Source organism: Hippoglossus hippoglossus, chromosome 3 (genome assembly GCF_009819705.1).
Source record: "Hippoglossus hippoglossus isolate fHipHip1 chromosome 3, fHipHip1.pri, whole genome shotgun sequence".
In the NCBI taxonomy this organism is placed as follows: Eukaryota; Metazoa; Chordata; class Actinopteri; order Pleuronectiformes; family Pleuronectidae; genus Hippoglossus; species Hippoglossus hippoglossus.
The window spans coordinates 20147356-20159546 of NC_047153.1; the positions used below are offsets into that span (position 1 = coordinate 20147356).

Here is a 12191-nt window from a genome sequence, read left to right on the forward strand (position 1 = left end):
CGGACAGCAGATTGTTTTGATGTTTGAGGGGTCTCTGTGGAAACTGAGCCTGGCTTTGTAGAGACGTCTGGCCCGCTGCTGAGGCCGTGACATCATCTTCTGGATATTCACACCAGTGTCAGCTCCAAGGAAGCAGAAACAGGAGAAGACTTCCGAGGACAGCTGTGTGCCCCGTGCTCTCTCGTACACATCTTGCCTTTACGTAGTGCCGCACTGCTAACGCTGCCTTCAGCCGACCACATGCACAGTCTATAAACATACAGCATGTTGTTCTATATTGACTCGTGGCTCTGAGTTAATCTTCCATGGAGAGAAAATGAAACAGGAGCTGCTGGCAACAGTGATGAATGGGATAAATTTGAGTTTCAGAAATGAGTTAAAAAAATAAAGGGTGAATGTTTGACATAGTGGTTTGAATTAATGAAGCCTGAAGGTAATTTTTTAAAATACAATTTAAACCCGGTACATTAGAATTGATAAACTAAATACTTAAAATTTCAAATAATGTTTGATTTCATTGCATCGGGATAGTTGTTTTGCTGATCTACAGAAATGTCTGCTTCTCAAAGTTTTTATATTGCTCAGATAGTTAAGAACTTAACATGTCTGGCAAAGTAAAAGCACTTATAATTCAATTATTATCATCATGGATTCTTTGTTAACTTGGTCGTCTTTACTTCTATACAGTATGAATGAACTGAACAGCCTTGTGACAGATCATCCTGCATGTAGACTAACAGTGACCTCTAGTGGTAAAAGTGAATACTCTTAATCTCAGAACTTTTATAGAATTTACAATTTTTTTGTTATAAAGATACACAAAGTTTTGTTTTGATGTTTTATTAAAATTTTTCATATTGCTTTTATATGGAATTAATGCAAACACCTGAGTAGTCACGTCAAGGGTATAATAATTTGGCGTTTCATATACATTTAACAACACAGCAGTAAACCAGACTGATCAGCAGCCTTCAAACAAGATGACAGCATCAATATTTATCCCCAGACAAGAAACAAGTCTTCCAGTATAACGCTAACCTGACATAATGTTACTCAACAATTCTCCTCAGAAATAAATTTATACAATATAAAAGTGAAAAACAAGAACCGTATTTAAAATATAACATAGGAAACAATGTAGGATGCAATAAAAAGTTAGATATAGTCGACAGGCTGCCTGCATCAACAAGAAAAGTTTCAGACTCACCACTTTACCCAGTTCAAGCTTTAGCACAAGAAGAACACAAAACCTGTGTATTCAGTTATTTGTAACCAACAGTCACTCACAGTGATTTACTTAGACTTAACTAGAGGGTGATTTCTTTCTTTTTTCTTTGTTCTTCATCATGTCGACAACAGATGGACCCTTGCGCTTTACAACTATAAGGAAAACAGAACAAAAGACATATTGAAGAAGTAGGACTTTTTCTGTAAACTTAACAATCACCAAATGAGATAAACGTCTAATAACAGTATTTGTGTAATACCTTGCTTTTTAGTGGGTGAATCAGTTTTGTCTGAGGATCTCTTTGCGTAAGCTGACTTCATCCTCTGGATGTTCTTCTTGCTGATCACCTCATGTTGTACAATAGGATGTGGGTAGTCTTTACCCACAATGCATCCTGCTGCCTGCTGGACACTGCGAGGAGCTTTCCAAGGCTCATAGATGTACTGAGCTGGGAACTTCTTTAGAAGAGGAAGGTACTTCCTGCAGAGAAAATCAGTCTTTACACTTAAAATAAATAATAATGAAATTTATCGTGATGATTATCGACATCAACTGGTATGAACATTTTTATCTTGATATCATTTTTGGCCATATTGTCCAGCACTACTTCAGCTTGTGATCTTACTTGATGTAGTCTCCATTCTTGTCGGTCTTCTTGCCGAAGGCGACGGGCGAGTAGACCCTGAAGTACTGGTGGAAGAAGGTACTGGCTGAGAGCCACTGCCAGTTCCCAGCATTCAGAGCCCAGTCGCCATCCAACAGGAGATCTTCAAAAACCTGGAGACACAGAGAGGAAATAAAGAAGAAGCCCCAAAACCCCTTTAGTAGTGATAGGGTGCCGTCTTTTGGGCTGCAGAAATGTACAAGTTCACTGATGCACTTTATTACCAACAGGCCTCATGTTTTGTGTGAAGCAGCTTTTAATCCAATTTGATTTTACATTTGTATTCTATTTGTTTAATCCTCAATAGTTGAAATTGTTTCAGCTCTAAATATATAGCATATGTTGTTGTTAGGTGATAGTTTGGATATACTAACATTCACAATATGACATTTTCTGTCCGAGCTGGAAAAAGCTAATATCAGCCCTGCAGGAGCTTCTTGTTTATTCTTTGGTAGAGACCATGTCACACATAAAAGTTAACCTAGAGAATCAATAAAGTTAAGACCATGTATACACCTTCTGTCCGTCTTCCCAGCTGATCCACAGGTCCCCCCTGGTGAGGAAACAAGCGACAGCATGTCTGGCCAGGTGGTGGATCCAGCCCTCCTGTCTCAGCTGAGTCATGATGGCATCAATGAAGGGGAAACCAGTCCGAGCCTTAAGGAAAATACACAATGACAGGAACTATTTATACAGCAGGATGTTTGATTAAATGAAAGGATAAGAGTGAACTTTTTTCCGATACAACAGAATCCATTTTCTATTTTTTGTTTTCATTTATAGACTCAAATGTCAATACCTCTCTCCATGCAGCCAGATATTCGGAGTTAGTGTCCCAGTCAATTTGAGTGCATACAGGGTTGCCCACCATCTTGCTGAAGTTTGGGATACCCACACTGGCTGTGTAGAAGAACTCTCTCCACAGTAACTGGCCATGCAGGGACACTGGAGGATCTGAGTGCTTCTTCTGGAAAGACGACACATGAAACAATGTGTTCATTTAACTTCTGATACCATTATAGACCGTGGACTGGGCAGCATCATCGAGCATTTTTTTTCCCAGTGATGGTGACACTCACCCCCTGATAGACGTCCGTCAGCCTCCACCAGAAGGTGCGAGCGGACAAGCAGCCAACCGTGACGTACGGACTGAGAACAGTGGTGCTGGGGCTCAGAGAGTTTGGAGACGTCTGGGGCTTCTCAAATTCACACACCCATCTCTGAAATATGGAATCAGAAGAAACATGAATCAGACAGTTATTTTGTTTGTGACATGACAACAGAGCTTAAATGAAATTATTTTTGTTACTGATATGGGTGTTGGTTAGTAAAGCTGCTTTCAGACTAGAGCACTAAACTCAACAGACTGTCTCCTGAAATTATTTGGAGGGTCTTCCTTTGAGAACGCACACATCCAAGTCAGTTCCAGTCCGCCAGTAAATTGTCTGGTGTGTCAGAGTGTGCCCATATGAGATAACAGCAGGATAATGTCCGCAAAATTCACTGTGCGCAAATGGGCGTGTTGATGTCTGACACACAACTGATGCAAAATTGAAAAACACAAAAAGAATATGAGAAAGTGGTGGTTAACACGAAGAACACGCAGACAAAGATGAACACTTAGAAAGACAAGATTCGAGAGCCTCTGGTGATTAGGGCTGACACCAGTGTTGATAAAAACAAAAACATGTGATTTCAAAAGCAGAATTCATACGTCATGTCCTGTCTCCTGCATGTTCGACCCAGTCGCCACCCCTAGTGGCAATTGTCCAGACAGAGTAAATGTCGGAAAACGGCTTAAAATGATGTGAAGTCATGCAGAGTAAGAGGAGGAGGTGAAATACCATTCGTTTCATATGTTCATCCAGTCTCCTCAGAGCCTCCTGTTCTCCTCCTGGAAACGGCTCCTCTCCCAGAGCAGCAGCATCTGGGCAGAGCTCCTCCAGAGCAGGGATCCCATACTGCTGCTCATGGCTTTCTGAACAAGGAGTCTTCACCTCTGTGCCACAGGAAATAAATACATACATAATACAAAACAGTGCTAAAAGTCTACACTTGTAAGTTACATTTTGATGAACTTGATATAAACAAATTCATTTGAATGATCATTTCAACAAAGACCATGATTATCGAGTGTTTCTGGTCGTGGCCCACCTGCCATGTCTTCCATGGTTGGCGCAGGGACGGGTTTCTTCGGAGGACCAAGAGTTTTCACTATTGCCTGCATTCGGGTATAAGTAAGAGGAGCCTTCCCATTGTTTTCCTCAATTATCCTGCAGAGAGGAGATACAAATACATATTCACCATCTGAATGTTATATCAAAACCTTTAAAAACCCTCAAAGATTGTGTGAGTACCTCTCTATATCATAAAGGGTATGAGAGATTTTGTAGATGATTTGGACTCCGTGTTCTTTGGCCAATGCGGTCACTGCTGTGTCCCGGCCCAGACTGTAGGGCTCAGTGTCGTACTCATAGGTCAGCTTTGTTACTTTCCACTTGTCGAACAGTTTAGGAAGAACGTCCTCTGGTCTGCCTCGCACGACAAACAGCCTGGAGGAGTGGAACACGACATATTGTGAAAATAATAAAATATTACAATTACATTAGCAGTTTTTAACTTGATTTGTGTTCTAAATTTATAAATGGTCCCCCCCAGTGTTTGCACCTGGAGTTGAGCTTCCTCAGGCTGCAGTCCAGGTCTTTCAGGGCTCCGACGAGGAACCTCCAGCGGTTGATGCACATGTTGTTATGGAGGTGAGGGTCCAGGAGGAACACAGGGTAGAGCTGCTTACAGTCCCTCAGAGCAGCCAGGAGCGCTGGGTTATCGTGCATCCTCAGTCCCTTCCGGAACCAGTGAATACATGTATGAGCCATGTTGGTGAGCCTGTGAACAGTGGGAGGCTTGTTATTTCATTTCATTTAAGAGATACAGGAAGAAGAGCATGGCGTCACTGTGGGACTGTGCAATAAAACAATTTCAATTATCATCGCAATTTAATTTTCATCAAGAACAATAGAACAAAGGTTAAATTCATCAATATATTTATTATGTATTATAACTAAGTCTACCTCAGATTTGTAAAATGTTTTGCTGTTTATCAAGTGTTTGTCATTCTCTGCTGATAAATAATCATTAAAAATCTTCACTCTGGAGCAAACATCTTTAAACTTGAAAGAAACAATAATGTGACATATATAGAAGTAATTATCGATATGAAAAATGTTTCTCTCGGTATAATATCGTCCAGCCCTACATCTCTGGTCTCTTTTCGTGTTACACCCACCAGGGGATACAGTTGCATGAACACTGCACAGATTCACCGACACACACTCAAAACAATGATACCAACATGTGACGCAGTCAGTGAGTCACATGCACAAGTTAAACCAACAACAATGCACGATTATAGAGAAAACCTTTACCTTGAATGCACCTTCCTTCCACGGTTACAGCTCTGCGCGTGTTGGGTTGTGTTTGGTAACACAAGATAGTGACTCTGTTACAAAACGGGAAGTGCTCCTACGTCAGCGGCAGAATCAGCCAACCAGAGGAGAGTTGCTGGACACGCATGGTTGTGCGGGACTCCATCCACCAGGGGTCACTAAAGCGCCAACAATGCTCGAGGTCATAGACAGCTGTGGATTAATGAATGAGTAAATCTGCGTCTTCTATAGCAGCTTACTTTTTTATTATCACCCAGATACAAGATACAAATAAAAAGTGACTTAGAGGAAGTTCATTAATTAAATATCTTCGGGCTCAGAGCCCTTGAAGTTGAGCAAGAGACAGGAAAGGTTGGGATTTTATTTTGAATATGTTTAAAAGTTAAATAAAAATATCTATGTAAGCAAGTCAGCAAAAGGTACAGCAAACAAGTTTGACACTTTAGTTAAGAACATCAGTAATGCACTAAACACTTTGACCACACTTTCTTTTTATCAAACTTCCTGCTGTCTTTTCAATGGTTCTCCAGCAGAACGTTTCATTTTGACTGTGTTCTGTCCTGAACTTGTTCATAAAAACTGCTGCCAAGGTTTGTGTTTGTCAAGGTTTAATAAAAAGAGAGAACAACAAGTCACAGCAGATAAGAGCACTTTTGTAATTATGAGAAAATAATGCATTGAGTTGTATTGCTGCAAGTGATGGTTTGTCAAACCCTTTCATTGTCAATACTGCTTTGACAATATGTGGGAATATATTTTTTAACATTAAAAGACCCATATTATTATGGGCTACACCATGTTGTGTAAAACTAGATGCAAAGTTTAAAGTCAGGCCTTTATTCCAGTCAAAAACACGAGGATGGTGGCACTACGAGGATGCTTTTAAATCACTTCATTACCAACACCAGAACACACCACTAGATAGCGACATAGTCAAAGAAACTGCACACTATAGCTTCCTAGTGACAGACTCGATGTAACCCCTCCAATGATCTGTCACTTAACAATATTCATGCAGGATGTTTAAATGTATGAATGGAGAAAATCCCTCCACAAAAAGCTGTATGACAGACAATAAGGAAAAGGTTATATGACATTTTTAACACAATGTTTCCCAGTGGCAAAGTTCTGAGTACACTTCGCCTAAATGGTTCCTGTAGAATATACTTTATTCTACTACATTAAAATAATTACAACAACAACAACAACAATAATAATAACTTTATTTATACAGCACCTTTCAAAACAGCTACAAAGTGTTTTACAAATAGGACAAATAAAAATAATCCAAAACACTTAAGACAACAGGTAAAATAATACGAAATCTAAAATAATCATTTAAAAGTAATGGCAAAAGAAAAGGATAAAACAAAAATGAGAAGAAACTAAACACAATTGAATAAAATTCCCTTTAACTTGAGGCTATACAGCAATGACTCAAGTAACATGTGAACATCAACCTCTTCCAAGAATATTAAAGGTTCAGTGTGTAGAGTTTAGTGACATCTAGTGGTGAAGTTGCATATCACAGCTGAATACCCTTCACCTCACCCTCCAAACATGAAAGAGAACCTGTGGTAGCCTTCAGTTGTCATAAAAACTTAAAAGGTGTTTAGTTTACCAATTTGACTACTGTAAAAAACATGGTGACCTCCGTAGAGAGGACCTGCTCCCGATATAAATTTAAAGTATTTAAACATAAACTGCCCATTCTAGGGTAAAGAAAACAACAATTTACAAAATTTAGGTGATTAGATGATGATTATTTTATATTAAATTTCTTGCAATAGATCCCTTTCTCCTAAATCTTACACACTGGACCTTTAAGACCACGTGTTATAGTTATCTATATGGCATTAAATGTGAGACATTAATGGGGTAGTTCACCCAAAAATAGGCTAAAAACATGGTGTAAATGACCTCCTTTCGAGTCGAATTTGAATGTCGGGATTGTGGACACTTGGATGACACCACACGAGCAGTATGGAGGAATTTTCTAGTAGTTTTTTTAGTTAGTAGTAGTTTTTCTGTTGTTTTTTTACGTTTCAAAATCGGTCACCGATTACTTCAATTGTATTGGATTTGTCTACAACGCTGTTTACCCCTGAGACTCCAAAAGTCTTTTGTGGACTCAAAGACTTCACCCACCCCTCCATCGGCATAGTGGTGTGTTAATCTTTATTTTGGGGTGAACTATCCCTTTAAATGTGAGACCTCAGTTGTATTTTGGCACGTTTCTAAGTTATTTGCAAACCAGAGCAATGCTGAGAGTCAGTCTGTTCATCAAACTCCTGCAGCAGCCTGGTCGTTGTTCGACTCGTGCAACTACAGTGGCTCTTGTTGTCATTCTCGTCCACGAGCCTGCTCGGTCACGACGCGCGGTCTGTACCTGCCTATCGGAATTTCTGCTCCTCTCTTGAACTGTGTGAAGTCATCGTCTCTGTCACTGCGGCTCCGTTGGCTGAGGGGGCTGCCATTCACCCAACCCGCCCGCCCCGCAGCGCCCAGAGCGGCGCGGCAGCGGCGAGGAGACAGGGGGAGAGGGCGCAGTGAGGTGTGACAGGAACCGGACCAGGGAGGGAGAGGAGAGGCGGCAGCACCATGTCACTGCTCCACTGACTGAAGAACCGTGGGGTGTCTCTGCCACTCATCTCCATCTCTCTCTCTCTCTTTCTCTCTCTCTCTCTCTCTCTCACACACACACACACGCACGCACGCACACACACACGCGCCGATGAAAGGATGCCCCACCGCCGCCGCCGCTGACCAGGTGTTGCACCACAGACGAACACCGGGGACGCGGTTGCCGTGGACGTGACGGGAGATCAACTTGTTCGTGTGCATGTGCCGTGCGCCCTCGTCCCGGCCGAGAAGATGCTGAGCCGACTGATGAGCAGCAGCATCCGGAGTCTGGACAGGGAGTACGACTGCACCGTGAGGCTGCTGGACGACTCGGAGTACACCTGCACGATCCAGGTCAGTGAGCACCCCGCCTGTCTCTCACGTCACCTCTGGGGTTGCTTGTGGAGGACGCGATGCACACGCGTAATGAGTGTGGTTGTCATGCAATGCAACTCATCCCACATGAAGCAGGTGTCATCCATCCTGACTCCATTCAGTGAATTATGTGGATGTTGCTGTGGCCATGATCAGGGGTGTGTTACCATGTTGCTCTCGTCAGACACGTTACCTGAGTGGAGACCCCATCATGATGCATGTGGTGCGTGGAATGCGCATAGCAGAATCTGCAGGACTGTCAGATGTATTAGGTGCATTTCCAGAACAAGGGGATATATTGATGTATATCTGCGTATAAGCTGTTGCAGTTTCAGCAGATTCATGCATGCATTGATTTGAACGCGTTATGGAATAATCTGCATAATCAATTTAATTGGAAGGCTCAGTTTTTGTTTTTTGGGGGGATCCTCTGGCTACAGGAGGCAGCAGAGGCACAGGAAATTCTGGTCCATATCCAAGGAAAGTGAAATGTTTTTTAGACTCTATTTAGTTTAAGAAGAGGATGGTGATAAATCTGTGTTAAAAGATTGCAGATGTCATGCTCTCAGTTGTTTGCCCTTCAGACTGACCCTGGGTTTGACAGAGGTCTGGACATTTTGCAGAGGGAACTCTCCCTCCATAATTGATCATCAATAATAAAATAAAATCCCTATATAGTGGAGATAACTTTAATGTGGGCATATCTCTTCCCGAAACTATGTCTTCATACGATGACTCATTGTAACTCATGGGCCTCCTGTCTTTTTTTCCCAGGGTACGGTCAGGTCCAGAAGGGCCACTCTTCTTGCAGCGCTTGACCAGAGTACGAAGTCAAGCGCGTTATTACTGTGTAGCCGTGTCTTGCATCAGACAGCTGAAGTAATGCTGTAAGAGGAAACAAAATGACAATTTCTGCTCTTTCTTCAGACTTCATTTATGAAAGCTGAGTGTTGAAAAGTGTTAAGCTTTAAAACACTGCCACTTTCAAGTATTTGCCCAATGATTCTTAACTCCCTTATTCTCAAACCGAAGCCAGATTTCATGCAGGATATTTGTATTAGACTTCTATGTGCATTGGTTTTCTATGGAAGTCAAAGACTGGAGAGACTGGTCACTCAGGGTATCGTCAGGTCAGTGCTGTGCTTTGTTTCCCTGAAAGGTTTATTCAGAGGTCTTCCATGTGTTCTGGTAAAACCGGATTAGAGATTCAATCAGCCCCGTACTTATTACTGTGTGTGTTGTAGGCTTGGTCAGAGTATTCCTCTGTATTTCTTCTACTCTGAGTTGTTAAGAAAAAATCAATCATTATATTGGCAAGAATGGAGTTGCGACATCACCGGAGTCAGTAAACAGACCGTGTGTTTATAAAGAAGAGTGTGGAGGAGTACGAGCAGGCGATTAATGTGTGTTACCTCCTCTAAATCAAGTGTGTGTGCGTCTCTGGTGTGCAGCTGCTGTCTGCTGCGTGCATCACCTCACCTGGTCGTGCGAGCTGCTGGAGCTGCGTTTGATGCTCGTTTCCTTGAAGGGATTCCGATGATGCTGAATTAGAGATGACAGCACACAAAGACCATCACCACCACGCTCATTTCTAGGCTCTGACGGCAAACGAAAAGCAAACCTTTCAACATCTAACAAGTTAAAAGTGACGGTTCTCTGGGGACACACATTTTACGTCAGTCTCAGGTCTTTCCCCGCAGGTCCTCATCCTAGCTCTGACTCAATAATGAGTAATGCCAACAAGTGGGAAACAAGTTGTTTTCCATGAAATCCACGTTTAATCATGTTTTGATGTACAATGGGTGTGAGTACATAGTCATAAGGGTTGTGACTTTCACACTGTCCTCTCTCTCCTCATTTCAAACATCCATTGATTATCTATAGCGCTTATCCTTTGAGGGTCGCGAGGGGTGGTGGAGCTAATCCCAGCTGACATGGATCGAGAGGTGGGGTTCACCTCAGACAGGTCACTGGCATATCGTAGGACTGACGTACACAGACAAGCAATCATTCAAACTCATATTCACAATCACAGACAATTTTGAGTCTCCAATTAACCTATCCCCAAATCTGCATGTCTTTGGACTGTGGAGGAGGAAGCCGGATTGCCCAATGTGAACCCACATAGGCACAGGGAGAACATGTAGACTCCACACACAAAAGGTCAAGCTGGGATTTGAACCTGCGACAGCGCTAACAACAGCAGCACCCGTGCTCCCCCTCATTTCATCTGTACGAAACCCTTTATGGGACTTTTGATCAACTTCCTAACTTAACTTTCAGTTTTAAAGGTAAAACAAGCAAAACGCTATGTCAGATTTTGCCCTCTGCTGATCTGAAGTAGATGTGGTGTCTCTGGTGTTTTTGTGATGAGCTGTGTTTACCAACGCACAGCCCGCACTTGTTCACCCTCTTGACGTCTGAGCAGCTCACCCAGTCATTTTGTAAAGTGTTTGGCTGTCAGGATCTGCTGATCCCACCCTTTTAGAAGCTGAAAGCACACAGCAGGAACAGAATGCTTAATTTGTGCTGCGGCTTCTATTGAGAGGGATTAGCTCTCTATTGGCATATTTCAATATTTCCACCGTGGGAAATAATAAAACATGCCATTATTTCATACTATGGGGCTCTTGATGAAGCACAACTGGTTTAAAAGGGAACATAAAGGGGATCATCGGCTTAACCAATCATCTATTGTTTACAGGAACAACGCAAACATTTATTTTCTGGCATCAGAATATGCAAACCCAGCATTTAGAGTGCTGCATTAATTATATCTCACACAATTCATCTGTAAAGCTAAATCAGCATGAGTGGACACATCATTTGTCATTTACCTAAATAACATGACGGTGACCATACTGCAGGATTGTTGGTTCGCTGAGAATGAGACTGGATAGCTGCTGCTCCTTCCCACACACCTTGGAGATGTGGCCCAGAATGAAGGGCCCTCATGGGGCTCAGCTACCGTCACACTCTCCATTTAGCTCAATTAGCCTACACCTCGGACTGTTATAATCATAGGGGAACGATGGTAGATACGACCTTCATAAATGGAAAGAAACATTAATGTGAAGGCAAAGATGAGGCAAATGTCCTGTGTTTTAAACATCCTCCTCAGACCCCCCACTCCTTGCCTCAAAACTTTCCAGCCTCATCATATTCCACTGCCACCACCCATTTATCTAACCCATGCTTTATAGGCTACCTCCCCCTTTCCCTTCTAATGACATTGTTGCTGATAACATCACACCCAGAAAGCATGGGCAGAATCATGTCCATTGAAGTCTCCGGCTCTTTTGACACATTCAGCCCATCAGGATATTCCCAGGCATCTCACATCCATAGGTCATAGTACAATCTCCCAACCCAGGATTAATGCACAGTGCTATTTCTGCTGACAGAGGGTTAACTGGAGAGGAAGCAAGCAGAGAGGCATAGCATGTGACTGTGCCGCGAAGAGGGTGAACCGCTGGGGGAAAACAGTGGAAGGTGCAGAGAAGGGAACTTAAAAACACTTGATGGGCACTGGGAGGCCCCAGGCAGTCGGGAGTAACCTGTTCTGGAGAAAGAGAATCAGGAGAAGGACTGTGTGTGGCCACGTGATGTTGGTGGGGATCATCAGCAACTGTGTGTGGGGAAAACAGCCTTTAGTGATGATGATCACAGTTTAAGGATAGATCGACCCACCAGCCTGGCAGTAAGTGGTCACTTCGCTCTACGTGCTAATCCACGGCGCCCCTGTTTTTTGATTGAATGTGCTGCCGATCTATTATGTCATGATATATCAGTAATATTGCAAATATATGATAATATACAGTATATCACAATAGGATATTATATCTATATGACCTAC

At 42.4% G+C, this 12191-nt stretch overlaps 2 protein-coding genes across 3 annotated transcripts in view; one reads left to right on the plus strand and one right to left on the minus strand.

The window, feature by feature from the left end:
* Positions 1–1094: 1094 nt before the first annotated feature.
* Positions 1095–5418, minus strand: cry5 (cryptochrome circadian regulator 5). The gene is made up of 11 exons (XM_034573403.1): positions 5318–5418; positions 4560–4778; positions 4250–4444; positions 4047–4165; positions 3737–3891; positions 2972–3112; positions 2692–2859; positions 2409–2549; positions 1854–2005; positions 1488–1708; positions 1095–1380 (listed from the first exon to the last, which is right to left on the minus strand). The coding sequence occupies exons 2-11, from the start codon at positions 4766–4768 to the stop codon at positions 1304–1306; spliced, it is 1578 nt and encodes a 525-aa protein (XP_034429294.1). The 5' UTR covers positions 4769–4778; positions 5318–5418; the 3' UTR covers positions 1095–1303.
* Positions 5419–7763: 2345 nt separating this feature from the next.
* The window catches only part of frmd5 (FERM domain containing 5), a 64817-nt gene continuing 60389 nt past the window's right edge, over positions 7764–12191 (plus strand). For both annotated transcript variants that reach the window (XM_034573415.1, XM_034573422.1), the window contains exon 1: positions 7764–8314. In XM_034573415.1, the coding sequence (XP_034429306.1) occupies positions 8213–8314 (102 nt within the window). In that variant the 5' untranslated portion in view covers positions 7764–8212. The remainder of the gene's footprint in view (positions 8315–12191) is intronic.